At 43.3% G+C, this 19,645-nt stretch overlaps 1 protein-coding gene across 7 annotated transcripts in view; it reads left to right on the plus strand.

Moving 5' to 3' along the window:
- The window catches only part of ldb3a (LIM domain binding 3a), a 51,385-nt gene that overhangs the window by 17,755 nt on the left and 13,985 nt on the right, over positions 1 to 19,645 (plus strand). For 6 of the 7 annotated variants that reach the window (XM_080848924.1, XM_080848929.1, XM_080848928.1 and 3 more), the window contains exons 3-7: positions 2,512 to 2,660; positions 6,215 to 6,290; positions 9,963 to 9,985; positions 11,122 to 11,319; positions 13,269 to 13,298. In XM_080848924.1, coding sequence (XP_080705050.1) covers positions 2,512 to 2,660; positions 6,215 to 6,290; positions 9,963 to 9,985; positions 11,122 to 11,319; positions 13,269 to 13,298 — 476 coding nt within the window. The remainder of the gene's footprint in view (positions 1 to 2,511; positions 2,661 to 6,214; positions 6,291 to 9,962; positions 9,986 to 11,121; positions 11,320 to 13,268; positions 13,299 to 19,645) is intronic. The other variant, XM_080848930.1, reaches the window with a different exon arrangement.

Raw genomic sequence — 19,645 nt, forward strand, 5'->3', positions numbered from 1 at the left:
AAGACCTCTTCACTGCCACATCATGTGAATTCCTTCCTGTGGTGTGCATCGCTGCGCAGCACCCTCATCCATTGAGAGGAGAAACAGACTTGCGTGAGGAGATGGGTGAGACTCCTATGGGGTTGAGGCCCATTCACTCATATAAATATATATATATATATAGAGAGAGAGATAGAATGACAGAGAGAGAGAGTGAGAGAGAGATAATGAGAAAATGAGAGAGAGTGAGAGAGAGAGAATGAGAGAGAGAGAATGAGAGCGAGAGCGAGAGAGTGAGAGAGAGAGAATGAGAGAGAGAGAGAGAGAGAGAGTGAGAGAGAGAGGAAGGAAATGCATAATGGAGCACTGGTTCGCTGCTGTTAACACCCTGCCTCCTGGTGGATTTATCTTGCTTTCTTTCCTTCTTTCTTTCTGGTCTTTTTTTCTTTCTTTCATTGTTGCCTAGTTTATCCCAGTCTTTATTTCTTTTCCTTTTTAATTCCATTGTTTCTTCCTTTCTTCCAGTGTTGTTTAGAATAGTGTGGATAAGTCCGTGGTGAACTGGCTGTCCCTGGTCACTAAGATGATGAGATGAGGGTATAATATATGGTAGTGCTCGTGTCTTGGTTGAACATCATGGACACAATGAAACAGTGGCCTCAGTGACACACACACACACACTTACACACTTACACACACACACACACACACACACACACACACACACACACACACATACACACACACACACACACAGATCTGTTGCTTATTTCTGCTGTGCTGCACAGCTGAGTGAACTCTACCTTTCCAGTTCACCGCCTGCTTCTACCATTCAGTGAGCGCGGAGGATTTGTTTAGTCGGGGGTGTGACGGTGGTTTGTGGCCTGAAATACACTACTGAACACCCCCATACCCACCCCATCACCCCCTTCCGGAATTAACAGATTAGAGAAGAAATGTCAACACTGCCTCCCACATCACAACACCTCAATATTACCGCTCAATTTAATGTTTAAAGACGCCACAGTCTGCTCTTACTGTAGGACCTGGCTGTGAGTAAAGGTAGTTGTTATAATTGCACAGCTTGTACTGTCACCTTATTCGATTCAAGTATACGGTGAGATAATGAAAATATCGAAATGTCAAAAATGTTATTTTCTACACAGCAGCCTCCATCTGCTTTCAGTTTGTTAAATTCTTTACATTCATAACTTCTGACTTTCCCAAGTGAAAGAATTATACCATATACCATATATTTATACCATATAATCACACATTTGTATTCTTTTTATGCGGCGAAGAGTTGACTCGCCTCCATGTGTTAGTTCAGAGAGCCATGAGACTGAAACGATGGAGGTAGTTTCTAGCGATGTGTTCAAGGAGTGCACTGAATAGACAAAGAAAAGCCAATAAACTGTGAAGACGCATGAAAGGGAGAGGAAATGGAGTAACTTGAGATCAGCAGAGTGGGTTTGTGTTGGGGAGGATTCTGGCAGAGATTTGACGGGTAAACAGTAGAGAATGTTGTGTCAAAACCATACAGGCGAAGTCAAATCAACACCTTTTTTTCTTGAAGGTCAGCATGTCATCATTGCTCCTTGAGTTTCCTTGAGAGTCTAAGACTATAACAGTGAGTATTGTTCATGGATTGAAGAGATAGATAGATAGATAGATAGATAGATAGATAGATAGATAGATAGATAGATAGATAGATAGATGGATACCTTATTTATCCCGAGGGAAATGTAGGAGTTTAGTTTGTTGCTTGACTTTACTTTTATTTAAATATACTCTGCAACAAAAATCAAGCAGGTAAACCATCAACTAAGAGCAGATCAAATGCAATCCAGAATACAGGCAGGGAAGAGAGAAGACAACCCAAACAGGAGCAAAAACGAGAAGGCAAAAACAGGACATTAGCAAACTAGGCAAACTGAGCACCAGGGCATACTGGCACACATGGAGAAAATTATACAGTGAAGTGACAAAGAGCACACGAAACAGCAGGGTATGAATACACTGACCAATAAACAGAAAGACAGATGACAGTATCACAGGTAGGGCTCCACTCAGGGTCGCTATCTGATCAGGTCACTGCAATCATGTTTTTGGATTTTCCATTCACATTTTTAGCGGGATTAATAGCTGCCACTGGGATGGTCTAGTTTTGGGGAAACAGCATTTACCTCTTTATGTGTCCAGCTGTTTGGGATCACATAGCGGCGTGTTTCTCTTTTAATTACGGATTGACTGTGCCTCCTTATTTTTATTTAGCCGGATTTACACGTCCTGTGTAATCAGAGATCAGACACTCTGAGTGGGACGTTGATGCCTTGGCACTGGCCACTGGCTTGTCCCGTTGTGTAGAGTTGTGTTGTGTTGCACTGTAATGTGTTGTGTTGTGTTGTGTTGTGTTGTGTTGTGTTGTGTTGTGTTGTGTTATATTGCACTGTAATGTGCTGTGTTGTCTTGTATTAGGTTGTTCTGTGTGCAAAACACTGTGACTCAAAACGCTTACCTGTCTATCCACAGATCACACCTGGGAGCAAGGCTGCGTCAGGCAACCTGGTCCAGGGCGACATCATCGTGGCCATCGATGGGGTCAGCACGGACGGAATGACTCACCTGGAGGCCCAGAATAAGATCAAGTGTGCCCTTAACCTGGCCCTCACTATGACCAGGTAAAAAACACACACGGCACCCTCTCAATACCTCTGTAACACTCCGCTTAACAAACCAGTATTGATGGCAGCACAGGTAGGCGTCAGTTTGGATGGAAGATCACCACACAGCTGGTTTTCATTCTGATGTAAGCCTTTATAAGGCACTCGCACCAGTTCAGGGATGGCTATTTCTTTTCCTGCAAATGGGGTAGACTAAACAGCATGCCAGAGTGAACCCTCTGCTGCAAATACCTCAGGGATAGGATAGGCATCTGTGTGTGTGTGTGTGTGTCACAGAGCGTGTGTGTGTTTGTGTGTGTGTGTGTGTGTGTGTGTGACTGGGGCCTGGTGTGTGAATTAATAGGCTTCGTCTAAGCTCCCTTTCTTTTCACGTTTGATGGACAGTGCTGTTACACATCTTGTGTAATTATAAAGATCAGACAGGGAGATTAAGTGTCATGCGGCCAAGGAGGGTTTGGAATGGTGACTGGTGTTTCATGTGGTGAGGGACGAGTTAGCATGGTGACTGGTGTTTCATGTGGTGAGGGGTAAGTTAGCATGGTAGCTGGCAGTGGTTTAGATTTACCTCCTTATACTGGGCCTGAGGTTTCAAGTTGAACCTGAGGTAAAGATATTTCAAATGTTGCATTGATCTGCAAGCTGCATGTTTGAAGTGTGCCTGTGTTTGGTAAAGGCCACGATCCAGGGTGCTCAAAGGCCAGTGAAATTAGCTAAATGTTTTTTTTTTGCTGGCGTGATGAAAGCCTTGGCTAAATGGCAAAATGTTGATTACATATAAAATCAGTTGGGGTTGATTCAGCATCTGAACGGAATCCCTCTGAAGCTCCAAAGTGCAGTCAGACAAATGTGACATCAAACACTAAAAGGAAGTTAACTTGGATCAATGGCTGGTATTTAGAGGACAGCCCAAGCCTAAGTTGCCCTTCAGCATGTGTTTTTTGCGCATTTCATTCAGGCATGTAGCACTAGCGGCTATCCCCTGCCAGAGATCCAACGTCATTTCATGCATTTCAGTGAAGAGGACCCCTGAGAGGACTACATCCATACAATTTCAAATCCACTTTATTACATATTTCCCCCTCTGCTTCAATCTTAACAAGATTTGAACCTTGAGATCAATGGTGCTGTGACATCATCATCCTCATGGTTCTGTCAATACAATGGATAACACTAGGGCTTGAAAAGGATCCTCAAATGAATTGACTCCAGTCGCCTTACATGCGATTCTCTATGGTATGGGGGAGGGTAAGTGCTGGGCTGGTTTAAATGGATGGATGGTACGGTATTGTGCTGGGAAAGGTCACTGCATTCTGTTCCTGCCTCGCCCTCCTACGCAGTCAATTAAAAGGGTTGACAGGCTATGGTGTTTAATGTGATGGAAGTGATTCATATGAAAGCGTGCCTTGTTCTTACTGCTGCCTTGGACCTCTTTGACAGATAGCCTAAAGTGCCTGGATGGCTTCTTGTCTGTTCTCAGTGTTCAGTTCTCCTGTCCTCTCCTCCTTGTCTCTTATTGTCCTAAAAAACCTTGGCCCCGAGGCTGCATATGCTTGACCTGTACCAATGTTGACCGGTGAAGAACATGAACATTATTTGTGCCCGATTTCTTCGATGCCTCCAGCCGTTTAATTTGACACAGTGACATAAACGTTGGTCAGATCGCCTGCTTCCCCAGATTACATTTCTCGGAGGTCATTCTGGGCTTGAGAATAACCTTTTTTATTGTTAACTGACACTTTTTATTTAAATAATTTTCTATAAACACAGTGCCTATACTAGTATGCCTGTATTTTACTTTATCTACCTATATTATTTTTATTCCTCACATCGACTCAAAACAAGTTGGTTGGAGTCAGTGTCTCAGCGCTGACTGTACATATTTTACCTTGGAAACAACAGAACAGCAGGCAAATTAAACTTACAAAGAAAAATTGCCCAAGATTCAAAAACAGATACCTGCACAAGTTGACTCCAGTCCTTCCCAAAGTAACCCTTCCTGAACCCTTCTGGAACCTTGTCTTTCCTGAACCCCTCTGGAACCTGTCTTTAAGGCTTTCCCCCCTATTTGGCTGCTGATTATCGTGGATTTGAGGGGATTTAACTGATAAAATCAATGAGGAGGAAAATGTTTCACATGGCCTTACCTGGTCAGACAAGTCGGTATCATGAAAGGAAGAGAGCTACTCTTCTGGAGTGTCCGTTCGATCTGTCACTGCCAACATTGTCCATATTTAGACTGCACATAATGGGAAGTCTGATTGCCCTAATACAAAATATCTGGATGGAGATTGTTTTCGGGAAACTCTATTGTGTGTCTTTGGCACGCCAGTGATTGGGAGACACCCTTTTCAAAGGGCAGTTGACAGCCTTTGACAGATGAGTTTTTGTCACAGCATTTCTGTGAAGTTATTGAAAACCTCTCAGGTAGTTATCGCGCCTCCTCCACCATCTTCTTGCGTCAAAATGAAATACAAAATCCTGCACCTCCAGGGGTCTTCTGACCTTACCCTAAGTCAAGTCATCAAAATGGCTGCCTATCCGTTCCACTTGTATAACGCAAAGGTGTGTGCAATCCCTGAAGCAGCAGTAAGACGTGAGGTATCTTTCCCATATGGGCCAAACCTGTGGCCCTGCGGTGCCTCTAATCCTCGAGTGATGGGTTTCCTAAAACGGCCTTAATCTCACGAGCCGAGGGTGCAGTTCTGATAAATCTTGTGTGAGATCAAATAAGGTTTACGGGCAGTGCGGTTCGCAATGAAGAACAGAAGAAAGACCCAAAAAAGGAGCGGCATGTCCCTCCGTTTTGATTTCTGCATACCTGAGAGGATTGTTTTTGGGTCATCCTCCTGTTTTTCACCTCTTCGAGGGCAGCAGTTCAGCCCTCTTGTCTCTTGTGTAATGTGACCTCTGTGGTTGGGAGGAAAAGGGGAAAATGGGGTCGAGTGAATTTCAGGGTCTGTTTTTATGTTTTCCAATATTCTTTACAGAACTCCTGTAAAATGCTTTATCTCTAGCTGTACCTCAGGGTTTTGGTTGTTCCCACCTTGTTTCACCCACAAATATTAACCTCAAATGTATTGATAGATTTTGTAATTTTTTTTGTGAATCGATCTTTCCGGTGGGGTAGTGTATTATAGAAGTGCAATGGTACATTTATTATGATTTAGAAATGAGATAGACCCTATAAAACTGCAATTGGGTATAAAGTATGTCAACGGCATGAATAAAGAAAGACATTTCTGCAAATGACTTCACATTGTGAATTAAATGTGAATAAATAATGTTTTGTTTGTGGTGACAGTTTTAGTTTATTAGTGTTCCACGACTTTTTTTCTCTCCCTTGACCCGCCGGAACAGCACCCTCTCTGTGCTTTTACAAATTAAGTTAGCTGTGTGTTTATGTTCATGAGTCGATATGGAAGTCATATTGTTTTGTGATTCATTCGGTTTTCTGTCAAGAGCCGTTTAGTCTTCACAGCATAAAATGGGTAACAGCATTAATATATTTTTCCATTCATTTCTCATCTTCTGTTTTGTTTCTTCTGCCGCAGGTCAAAGCGCCCTTGTTCAGTTCTGGGCTCGAGGATCGAATCCTCAGGCATGCCTCAGCCAATCCCTCACCAGCAGGTACCCCCTCTCCTTCCCCTCAAAGCCACACGTCAGAGCTCAGCTCAGAGTGCCCAGCTGATTTAGTTGCTGTTGTTGTTGCTTTCTCAGGGGTGTTGCTAGGAGTTTAAAACAAAATGAGGGCTTAGCCTAGAACTGTCGGGGGATCCATGGCCGTCCTTCCCTGCGACCATTTTCACGCAGTTTGAGACAGAAACAGACAGCCTAAAGACAGCCTATGCCATGCAGGGCCTGTCGTCTGTCTGTCTCACATGAACATTACCAGGGGTTAAATTAAGACGGGGAGTTTCATCGGTTGATGCTCAAAAAAAAAAATGCATATTTATATACCCTTCTTGTTCTTAATAATTAAAACAATGACAAACACATTTCCACCCCTTCAATTAGGCTAAGTTTAATAACGCTATATTTTTTGCAGCCACTGTTAGCTGTAGTGTGTATAAAAAAGGACAACTGTTTCTCTTCACACTATCAATGGATTCCCCCAAAAGCCACCTTGCAGATCAACCCCCTCTTTCATCAGTCAGACGGATGTTAATATGTCTGATATTCTGCTTAAACAGCCTAGGTTACATGCCGATTTTACTAAATGCTGTTTAGCATTTACGCAAGGTGGTGCAACAGGTTGACTCAAATCTTCGCAAGCTAGCTAACTGTTTCATTAAAAAGGATCTACTATTCTCATTTTCAATGTTCATAATTTTATTTATGGGTCTACTCGAATAGATTTACATGCGTCAATGTTCTTTTTATAGAACGAAATTAGATACTTAAAATTAGAACATCATACTGTTTAGGTTAGGTTTAGATAGTCAAATAAAAAGTGCTGTCTGGAGATCATTGAATTTCCTTTTACCTCAGGTACGCTCTTGCAAATTGGTCAGCAACCTCTGAGAAGGGCTTTGCTTCATCGTCATGTCAAGTCACATACATGTGCTCAGACTCAAATCACATACATGTGCTCAGACTCACATACATGTGCTCAGACTCACATACATGTGCTCAGACTCAAGTCACATATATGTGCTCAGACTCACATACATGTGCTCAGACTCAAGTCACATAGATGTGCTCAGACTCACATTGATGTGCTCAGACTCAAATCACATAGATGTGCTCAGACTCAAGTCACATAGATGTGCTCAGACTCACATTGATGTGCTCAGACTCAAATCACATAGATGTGCTCAGACTCAAGTCACATAGATGTGCTCAGACTTACATTGATGTGCTCAGACTCAAATCACATACATGTGCTCAGACTCAAGTCACATACATGTGCTCAGACTCACATACATGTGCTCAGACTCACATACATGTGCTCAGACTCACATACATTACAGTTCTTTCAGTGTTCCTTAATGTTTCCTGTGACATAAACAGGGCTCGAAATTAACTTTTTGGCTTACCAGCCAATCATATTTTAAACCAAGTAAAGTTTCTAATGTACATGCAGGGACAAAGAAGGTGTTAAGATGGTTTGAGAAATAGATCAATAATAAATCTCTTAAGAACGGCATGACCACAGTCTCACGTACATAGTCCAGATTAGGTTACGCATACGCATACGCATACTGTACTGTACGTGTGTTGTGTGTGCAATGAGGGTTGCCTTGTAAAGCCAGCCTGGTTGTGAAGGCATTTTGAAGAGGATAACACATTACTCCTAAAAGAGAGTCTGTAATATAAAACCCTGGCCGCTGGAGCTCACCCCACGGACGTTCAGAGGTACCCAGAGGTACCTGGTGATGGTATTTAATTTACTACCATATATTCCGGCGAGCACCTTCCCTCCCCGTCTGCCTCTGGGAAAGGGTGCTCTCTAGTGACCACAGAGCAGAGTGTAGCGCTTAGGCTGCACTCATCTCAGACCCAGCGCGTGGTGTAACTCAGAAAGCTTTTGAGAGGATTTGCTGAAGAAACTATCGTTTTTAAAGTGCAGACCTGAGTTGTGCTCCGTCCCCGCACTGGACACCCCCCTTTACACACTTCCCCTCGTGTCTCTCCTCCTTGAAGGGGCAAATGAATGGCAGTCCCGTGCCCCCTAATGCCCCAGCTGGTGCCACAGACACTTCTGGTGAGGCAAACTCCGTCAAGCAGCAGCTCAACCAGTCGGTAAATTCCTCAACGCCCACCAAGGGGACGTCTCCGGGCCAGACCCAGAAGACGCAGTATAACTCTCCCATCGGCCTCTACTCCGAGGAGACCTTGAGAGAGATAGCCATGGTGCAGGAGAGCCAGAAGGCCAAGGGCTCCGGCACAGGCTTTTTACTGGGGTATGTAAGCAGGCGGCATACAGGTGTATGCCAACGCTAAGGCTAACAGCTAGGTGTGGCTATGCCTCAAGAACTCTCCACAGCCGCAACATCATTGTTCTGCTAGAGATAAGAACACAGACACTCTGCTAGGAAATGTCCACTGCTTTTAAGAGGAATATATATAATCATAGAATGATTGAGCATTAAGCTTTGCAATGGTTTATGAGAGTGTTCTTCAGATACAGAGCAGAACTGATGGTCAGTGAGAGAGCTGGGTGAGGAGGCATAACCATGCCCTGCTGATGTCCCGTTTTTCTAACAAATGGATTGGGGAAGTCTCAGAACATTCTAAAGATGGTAATGACTGGAATTTGCTTATGACCTCATAATGACTAGAATTCGCTCATGACCTCATAATGACTAGAATTCGCTCATGACCTCATAATGACTGGAACTCGCTCATGACCTCATGAGGCTGAACCTGACCTGGTGTCCGGCTCTGCTGCGCTTTTCATTACAGAGTTACCTTTAGTATCAAATCCCCTGGAGTCTGGGAATGTAGAAACGTCACACTGATATCTCCTCATTTGACGGGTAGCCTTCCTCCAGAATGCCAACAAATGAATCAGGATTTGATATCACATACACGACAATATTTAAACTTCAAGCCAAGTGTCAAACATGATTATAGAATCAGTCAAAATAGAATTTATAATGTGATAATAATTATATAATTATAGTAAATTCTGTGATATCAAACCGCCGTTGCTCTTCATTGGGGAGCTGCAACTTTTGTTAAGGAAAGGGTGAATACGAGAGGTGTGTTCTCGTAGCGCACATCGCTGCGGTCTTTTCACAGTTGTCTGAGGGGATAGAGTTACTCTGTCACTGTGACGACCGGGTAAAGCACCTGTTCCTGTCGTCTATTTAAAAGGAATGCCTGGGTTCAAGTTCCCCTCTCTCCGTGCCAGTGCGCTCTCTATTATTCTCTCTCCTCTCCCTCTTCTGAATCCTCTGCAACTCACTTATTTGGAGATTTAATATTTGTTCACTAATATTTCTTTCACAACCTGGCAATGTGTAATTTGATAGCAGAAATAATCGACCATCAACATAAAGGTGTTGTGGGTATCACTCTCAATGAACAAACAACCCATGTGACACAGAGATGGGCCTCAATTATTGGCTGAATGTAGATACTGGCTGGGCCCTCACTCTTAGTTTGGAATGGCACAGATCACTGACTCACCACCCTTCTTTTGCAGGCACCAAGTTAACTTAACCTTTGACCCCCTCAGATGTTTCAAAGAGTCCTGGAGAACACTGAATAATGTTACTAACCTCCCTTTGCTCTCTCTCTCTCTCTCTCTCTCTCTCTCTACCTCTCTCTCTCGCTGTCTTTCAAATGTCTCAGGTTATCTCCAACACTCCTGGAGGGTTAGTATGGTTATAGTATAGGTGTTAAGTGTGGTCGATATGCATGGTGTCATATTGTAGGTGCTGTGTGTGTTCCATGTGTTTAGGCCTAGGGTTAGTATGGTTATAGTATAGGTGTTTAGTGTGGTCGATATGCATGGTGTCATATTGTAGGTGTTGTGTGTGTTCCATGTGTTTAGGCCTAGGGTTAGTATGTTTATTGTATGGGTGTTTAGTGTGGTCGATATGCATGGTGTCATATTGTAGGTGTTGTGTGTGTTCTGTGTGTTTAGGCCTAGGGTTAGGGTAAGTGCGCTGTCATTGCATGAGTCAGGCGAGCTGATGTCAGCCATATGATTTTAAAGAGACTTTGGTGTTATGTGAACACTTAACATCTTCTGAAAACATGTGGCTTATATTGTCGCGCTTGACCGAGACTAGACTAGAGTGCCAGTGCACGGTATACTAGTTTGTGTTATTGAAGATTTTCAATGTGGCATGTGTACCATAGCCTGTCCCTTTGGACAAATTGCTTTAACTGCTTAAACACACATGCCTTGAATTGCTAGAGACTTCTGCCATCATGCTGCGTAGTGTGTTATTTGTCTTGGGTCGTGGAATGATGACTTGTCTGCGGATTGATTCGTGGTTGCATGTGTGGTATGAGTGTGCATGTGTGTGTGTGTGTGTGTGTGTGTTTGTGTTGGTGTGTGTGTATTTGCGGAGCATATGCAGAATGTGTTTTTTCTGAAGTGATTCAGGGGGATAATGGATTTTGCTGATTGAAGTGTAGAGGTCATGCCAGTTCACAGAATGAAGTGACATGGCCTGTTGCCTGTAGACGTGCTTTACTGACGAAATGTGTTGTGGTTTGCTTTAGTTGCTTGTGGGTGTTCGTAGAGTGCGGATGAGTGTGTGTTTGTTGGGTCTGTCCTCTTGTTCTTCAAAGCCACCTGTTATTTTTTATCAGGGCACCACTAATACTCACTCCTCTCCTCACTCCTTCTCACACCCCTCCTCTACCTTTGTTTCCTCCTCACCCTCTCTCTTTCTTTACCTTTCTCTCTCTCTCCCTCTTTTTCTCTGTCTCTCTTTTCATACCAAAAAAACACCCTTTGCCCCCCCACCCCCCCCCATACGATCATTCAAACCCACAGCAACGATTACCTCTGCCCAATGTTCAACCCCACTGCTTTGAAGGACACAGCCTTGTCCACCCACAAGCCCATTGAGGTGCCGGGCCCGGGCGGCAAGGCCACCATCATCCACGCCCAGTACAACACCCCCATTAGCATGTACTCTCAGGACGCTATTATGGACGCTATCGCTGGGCAAACCCAGGGAAATAAAGACGGGTAAGAGTCTCAGCCACTGCACTGCACCCTCTTGGCATGCCTGTCCCTTTGCTTGCATGGTCCCTATGCACCCCCCCTACACCACCACCACCACTGCCACCTCTCCTGTGCTAGTTGTATCCAGAGCTGTAGTATCTGCCCCCTCTCCTGTGCTAGTTGTATCCAAAGCTGTAGTATCTGCCCCCTCTCCTGTGCTAGTTGTATCCAGAGCGTTATTAGCTGCCCCCTCTCCTGTGTGAGTTGAATCCAGAGCAGTATGAGCTGCTGCTTGATGCTGGTGGAAGCTTAAGACCTACTCTGAAAGTCTGCTTCGGGTCTAACTGGTACAGGATTTGTCAGACGATTGACTGCAATGAAAGAGTATTTTTTAGTTTTTTAAAGGCACAGAGGGTTAACATAATGCACTGTGTGTAAGTAAGAGGTGTACGTGTTAAAGGAACAGTGAGGGTAAACAAAATGCACTGTGTGTAAGTAAGAGGTGTTTTGTGTGGTTTTGTATGTAAGTAAGAGGTGTTTTGTGGTTTGCTGTGGGGTTCCTGGATTTGGTGTGTGTTGTCAGTTAGGAGCAAGAGATAGGAGCAGAGGTGGCTTTTGTGGGTTTTATGTCGAGTATCAGAATCAGGTTTTTCAAATGGAAAACTTTTAAGGCACCTTCTCTGGGGAGGATGTGAAGGTCCTTGTTTGTTCATTAATTCATTTATCTATCCATTAATTGACTAATTAATTAATTAATTAACTCCTTAATTAAATAACGAATTCATTCATTCATTCATTCATTAATTCATTCATTGATTCATTCATTAATTCATTAACTAATTCATTCATTCTCTTTAAGTGATTGATGAATTAATGAATTGATTAAATTCATTCATTCATGCTCTCATCAGCTTATTGTTCTGCCAGTGTATCAAATACTGGTTATACCTGTAATAGTAAAACTTTTCTAGTGAGGACAAAATCCTTCACAGAAATCACAGTGGTGGCCATTTTTATTAGCTTCATCAACAGTTGTTCTACGTAATGTAATGAATGACTTAGATATGTATTATTTGAGGTAATATTTTCTAATGTAATCAATACATGGAAGGCATGTATGCAAAGCCATGTATACTTGTGTCAGTGTGCAGATTGGGCATGTGATACTACAGCTTACATGTTTGATGTGACATGGAGTCTGTGTTCGTATGACATATCATAGACACGCTGTGGGTGGGTGACCAGACCCAGATTTCAGCAGTGCTTTCTTTTACAGTGCTCTACCTGCTTGTTAGCTATGTTGCTACATGTGAATAGGTGCTCATACTTAAGGTGTGTCAACAGATATGGTTTAAGAGAGTTCTGTGTGAAAGAATGATTACTTTACCTCAAGAGGAAACTCTTTAACATGAAAAATGTTACAACCCCCAACCTTCAAAGTGTTGAGGTAGCTACCTACCGATTAATTGAGCAGACATGTGCAACACTGAGGGCTACTGACCTTAATGGATTTTTCTACAGAAACAGTCACAGTTCTAGAATGAAATGGCCGAGGGTTTGTACTTTCAACATACAGTAGCTAGCGGATTTCTCAGATATTTCTCCTTCTCTGAGGTGTTTCTTTATGATAATCTGAGGGATTTAAAAAAATAATTTAAGTTTATTTTCCCCAAACATAACCTTCCCAGTCATACTCCTTATGCAGTGACTAGGGCACTGTAACAGAAACCACTAGAGAAAGGTCATGATTGCTCCAAGCGGGAAGAAAAAGGGGGGTAACCAAGGCAGTCACTAGGTAGGATCCGTTGTCTTACTCGTCCTTTCTCACTCCTGCCCTTTCTATTTATCCATTTCTTCATATCTCCACCCCCCACCACCACCACCACCTTTTGCTGTCTTTCGCTTCCTGCCCCCCCCCATGCCCGCCCCCCCTGTCCATGGCTTCTGCTCATTCGCTGGGTCACCTGTCTCAGTGATGAGATGCCTGCTGAATCCCCCTTGGCGTAAGTAATCCAATCTATGGCGGGCACAGCCCCCTGTACCGCCTGTCACACTTCTGCCTGTTCACTCACTTGCCCTCCCCCCCCCCCCCCACCCTTCAGCCCCAAGCACTGTGCCCCCCCTCCTCTCTAACCCCTCCTCCATGTTCCCCTTCTTCTCCCCCTCAATTGGTTGTGTGCCTTTGGATCTGAATCTGGATTACAGATTACCACATATTGTTTCCACTCAAATGCAATGGTGACCTCATGACAGGGCTCAAATCTAAAAGTGCACAGGTATCTCAAAGGAAGTCCCCTTAAAGATTGCAAGGGTCAGTTTGATGTCACGTATAAAGGATAGCTGTATGGATGGTGAAGAGATTCCCAGGGCCCAAAGATGTGTCTCAAAAGGGCTTTCTACAAAAGGGCAATAGTAAAACTTCCTCTAACAAGCACAGGCTCTATTATTTAACTTTTGTCATCGGAAAATGTCCATTTAAAAAAATGCTTCCATTTCATCACTGCTTTTATTCCATTCATTTATCTTTTGGACCAGTTAAAACGCTTCAGTTATAACCTACATAACATTTTATCTGTATCATGTTATCACCACCATACTTTCAATGCCCCTAAGGTGGAGTTTTGTACATTTCCAATCCACTTTTAGCTACTGTAGCAGAGCTGTCTGGCAGGTTGCGGGAGCTTTTGTTGGCATTGTTGGTTCTCTGAACTCTGATGGTTGAAGTTCAAAGTTCATCTTTCCTGGAGGAGGGATTCCTGGGTGGATTTCAGTGTTTCGGAGCGCAGCTACAATCAGTTGGGTGGTTTCAGTCATGTCAAAGTTTTAAAAACCGAATGGCTTAGAGATATTGGGCGTTAGCGTTATAGTGCCAGACAAGAGAATGTTCTGAGCTCTTTTCTGTGTCTTTGCATTCCTGACTGTTTGTACTGAATGATTTTTCCGCAAACGTAAATGCTCTAAGCAAAGCTGTGTTGGTCTAGTCCCACAGATATAGTGCTTCACATGTAAGCTTACTTGCCTTAGTCATTAGACACATCAGTCTGTCACCAAGCTTTTTTTTGTCTGTCTGTTTGTTTTGTTGTTTATCTGCACATGCTGTATATAAACCATTTTCTCACCACTCTATGAGACATAAACACCTTCACATGTTTGAGTGTCACACATGCCAAACCACACCATGACAATCAGCAGAGACTCTCTCTCTCTCTGGTCCCCTGTTTGGGTGGCTGGTCGATCTGACGCCTGCGGCGGCTCTCTCTATGGTTCCAGTACTCTCCCAGTAAAAGACCGTGTTGTAGACAGTGCCTCCCCAGTGTATCAGGCAGTCATCCTGAATAAGGACATGAGCCAGGAGATCGAGGAGGGGACCCGTCTCGCTTCCCAACACCAGTCTAAGTCCTTCCGCATCCTGGCCCACCTCACTGGCACCGAGTACAGTGAGTGTCAGACCTGGCGTTCAGTCAGAATTTAAAACATGAATCATCTTTAATATATGATTATGATTATTATTATTATTATTATATCATTAATTATTAACATTCTGACCAGAAGCATAGCTTTCATCTTTGCACTATTACTCTATAGTCAAAAACTATTACTTATTCGGTATGCTTAAGTCACACCTTGATGTCTCTTTAAATACTACTGAACTTTCTGTTGTTTAGCCACTGAACAGTATTGAGTTTAACTATAGAAAAAAATAGTGGTCACACAAAGCTGTTTGGCCAAATTTACAATAAGTTTCAGATCAACTGATTTGTGTGTTCTGTCTTCCCTTCTCTCCCTCTTCTAGTGCAAGACCCAGATGAGGACCGTCTGATGAAGTCAAGGTAGGCAGCTAGCAGCAGCTACTGGTGGCCTGTGAGAGACAGTCCTTTGGAGGTTAAGGCTTCTGACCCATCCATCACCTAATCAGTGCAGTGTTTCTGTCAGTCAGCCACTCAAAGGAGATCTTATCTCTCCGCGACCCCCTGCCTCAAATCACTCTCTGTGCTGAACTTGAATCCCATTCTGAGGTTTAGCTTTGGACTTTCCAACAGTTTAGTGCTAGGCCAAACGCTAGATTCACGTCCATGCCTCTAGCCTAGAAACATGGAGTTCTCATGGTGTTCTGGTATCCAGACAGTGAACTACTCTCTCGCTCACTTGGCCCCACTTCCCACAGCAAACTGACAAGGCAGTGACATCTGCCAGAGCTTTCTGAGATACCCTTGGCTTGGAGTTCCAGAACATTCTTAATCTCAAACCTCCCTTCTTGAGCTTAGAATTCCATACAGAGTTCCACATTCTACTGAGGCTATTGTTCAGAACAGATACACAAAATGGAAAGTTCAAGTCATTTAGAAATGCATTACTGGAGTCAGATAGGAAAATGGAGGCTCTAAAAGTCCCTAACCCATATTTTCCCCTCTCTCTCTCTCTTTCTTTGTCTGTTTTCTTCCCTCCCTTTCTCCCTCCTTATGCCACAGGGAAAAATTTGAATCAGAACATAAAGGCCCACGTTTTGCTAGATTGAAAAACTGGCACACTGGTATGTCTGCGCAGATCCTAAATGTGCCAGAATAAGTCTCGACCGAAAGTGCGACTTAAGACGTGGCATCACTTTTACTGCTTCTAACTCTGTAATTGAGAGGCAAATGCATGTTGAAATGAACGACAGTGGGGGATAGATGGAGATGAGCAAGTTAGGGTTTGGAATTTCTCTAAGTCTCATGTGAAAGGCATACTGACATAGTCTTTTAAGCTGGCTACCCTGAAGTGAAATAATGTTGGCTATTGGCTCTATCCCTCACGCGTTTGAGCGTGAATTTAAAGCGAGTTACCTTTATTGTTATTTAAAGACTAGTTGCAGTTGTAGATTGATCACATCCTTTAAAGTTTGTCATTTTGAATGAATAAATGTGATGCCACCTTTGAGAAAGACGTATTGGCTTTTGATTGTTGTTTGGATGGTTTGCATGTGATTACAGGCTTTTCAGTGGGTAGATGGCGTTTTATACTCCTCTCAATCTGCAGACTTTCCTCAGATGTGAAGTGAACTAAATCTAGCATTTCACTAGAATCATTAGCATCTCACTAGTGCCATTAGCTTCTCACTAGCTAGCATCATTCGCTAGATCAGTTTTCTCTTGCAGTAAACCTTTCACTGCCTTAAGCAACTTCAATTCATTATTCACATTATCAAATCAATACCATCATGCCATTAAGTCACATCATTAAATAGCATTTTGTAGTGAATTCCCAGATTTGTCTTTGTCATAAGTAACAGCCTATCTTTATGCCCATCTGATAAGAATTACACAAGTGCCAGGGGAGGCTTGAGTAGTGGTGACGAAAGTGCTATTATTGTGAGATCTGCACATGTCTTGCAAAGGTCAGTGTTAGTCTTAGCAGTGTCATGAGATGGGTTGTGGTTTTTGCCCGGCCACAGTAGAAAACATGTAGCATTCAGTGAATCAAAACAGAAACAGTTATTATCAAATAGATGATGGTGACAAACCCTCATGGAGTGGTCGGTTTACATTCTTTTTAGGTCATACCATAATTTCTTTTTTAAGATCCATTTCACATTTCTAGCTTTGTCACACATAGCTGTTCTGTTAATACACATTTTTTTGAAGCCAAACCTGCAGTTTCTCACATCATCTCACATCATTTCACATAATTCAGTCCAGATGTTTCGAAATTGAGCTGAACTGCGAGTTATGGTATCAAAACCATTGTGAGGTCTACCATCACAGAGAACACTTATTCAGTCTAGTGTGCCCTCTTATTAGGCCTCTTCAGTCACTATTAGCGTCACCCTATCAGAAGTCAAGCCCTTTAGGGTTCAGCCTTGGCTGAAGGGACAGGATCGTGCCTATTGGATCAACACAAGGAAAGAGAAGCCATCAGACCACATCGCCAGTGGGGCATCTTTCCATCTTCCCAGCCCCTGAGAGAGAGAGAGAAAGAGACAGAGAGAGAGAAAAGAGGGGAGAAGGTATTCAGATCTGTGAGTAGTTCAGTAGTGCCACGCCATGCCAGGCCCTTGTTTCTCCTTCTGAGAGGAAAGGTAAAGATCGTGCTTGTCTGTTGGTCACCGAGGGGAAATTGTGTCAGCCTGTGCTGTGGACTGTTTGTGATGGTGAGTGAATTGACTGCAACCTCTGCTAACTGCGTCTTCTTGGCATCATTGCTCGTTGGCTGCCTCCCATTTCCTGACCTTTCACCCCACTTGCATGCTGGGTAGAGAGAGTGAGTGCACCAGAGTGCTTGTGCCCACGCCTCCCCGCCCCCCCCCCAACTCCTTTCTGGGTGGCTGGCCCCTCTACCCCTTGTTGCTGCCCCCTGTACCTCCATTCAGACCTCCATCTCCATATCCACCTCTATCCTCCATACACTCAATCACTGAAACTCTTTAGCTGACATTTGCATTTAATTCATTCATTAAATTAAGCCACTGTGCAGTGCTCCGGCTCTCCTTTGCCCATCATTCATCATTTATAGCTGAATCCATAGGTGTCAGTGACAGGACATTGCTTTATGTCACATTCACTGATGTCTATTCGCCATTGGACTAGTTCAGCAGTTGATTTCATATGCGGAAGTGTGCTGGCTGGTAGTGTTGGAAGGCCTGACAGAGTTCTCTGGTGGTTTTAGTGACTGATGCTAGTAGATGTGTAGCACTGATGTGGTAGAGTGCTTTGTGATGTTATGTTGCGCCAGAGGATCTCTCCCGTACATGCTTTAAGCTGCTGTAAGCTAGAGTTTTCAGATAACTTTTTTGTATTGTATTTTTTAACACTGAAATGCATTGAAGTTATGCCATGTTTTCACTACACATGTAAGGGCTGACAGAAGTTAGCGAGAACGGCTAACATTTCTTGCAGCAGCTTTTAGCATGAGTTTTTTTCCATTGTGTGTGCCTTCAAATGAATAGATTGTAGATATTTCTTTAATGCATAGATTGTGAATATTTGACCTTGATGTTTAGGCTAGGTATGCTAGTGGTAGTGCTGATGTCATTCCATCATTGTGTGCTATCGTTTACCATTCTTCCCTCACTCTTCACATTTCACCCTTTAGTGCTTTAAAGGCTAAATAGCTGCAGGATATCCACGAATGTATGAGAAACTGTGAAATAGTGTGTGTGTGTGTGTGTGTGTGTGTGTGTGTGTGTGTGTGTGTGTGTGTGTGTGTGTGTGTGTGTGTGTGTGTGTGTGGGTGTGTGTGTGTGTGTGTGTGTCTGTGTGTATGTGTGTGTGTGCAAGGTTGTATTAGTCTGTATGTTCAAGTGTGTGTGTGTCTCGTCATGCCGTATTACATATTGTCCAAATAACTGCAATTGCTCCTTCAGCACTAATAACAGAACACCCATGCACTGATCTATAGCTAAAGATCTATAGTTCACTTAAACCTAAACATATGTTGCCAATTCACCAGTTCTCAAACTAATATCGTCAAGCTTTGAATCTTGACCTAGCTGTATCCCAGTTATGTAAAGATTACTTAAGTCAAACACTGCGTGCAAACACTTAGTTGTCATGTGCCCAGCTATGTTTGTCTTTGTCTTCCTCTTTCCCTCTTCTGCCTGCGGCTGCATGGAGTTTAGATCCACCCTCCTGCCCTGTCTCCTAACCCCTTCCGTCATGCATGCGCTGGACCTAAGTGCTGTTTGCTCGGCCGAATGCTTAGGGATTTGTATAGTAAAAGGTGGATCAGTATTAATATTCAGTAGATACAATGATAACACTGAATTTTATTATGCTTTGAGTGGCACTAATCTAGTTGCTCTGGCAAGAGGATGAATGCAATTTCCCTGTTAACAACTGTGGCAAGCAGACTGTACCAGTAGGGGGCACTGTAGATTCTGAATCAATCCCTCATTGTACCTCATACTATTTTGGCAATGCATTTTAATGCTTGACAATTTCCATATACACAGTTAATTTGTCAGGTCAGTATGTAGGAAGTGGTTCAGTCAATGAGACCTAAAGTCCTCGAATCCTGGTCTCAATCGTTCTTTCCTTCTCTCTTTGCACAGTCTGAGATGGACTATTGTAGAAAAAATGTCTAGGTTTTATCTTTAGTTCTATGAAATAAGTGCACTATGTGAGAAGTTGCCGTGTTCCGAGACGTGTAACATACATGTGCTGTTATGCTTAATATGTAACGCCCCCCCCCCCCCTTTGTTTTTACGTTCATATAAGGCTCAGTGTAACTCTGTATTTATGTGTGTGTGTGTGTGTGTGTGTGTGTGTGTGTTTGTGTCTGTGTGTGTGTTTGTGTGTGTGGGTGTCTGTGGGTATGTGTGTGTGTGTGTGTATGTGTGTGTGTGTGTGTGCCTGCGCGTGCAATCGTGCGTGTG

This window comes from Sprattus sprattus (assembly GCF_963457725.1).
Source record: "Sprattus sprattus genome assembly, chromosome: 12".
NCBI lineage: Eukaryota > Metazoa > Chordata > Actinopteri > Clupeiformes > Clupeidae > Sprattus > Sprattus sprattus.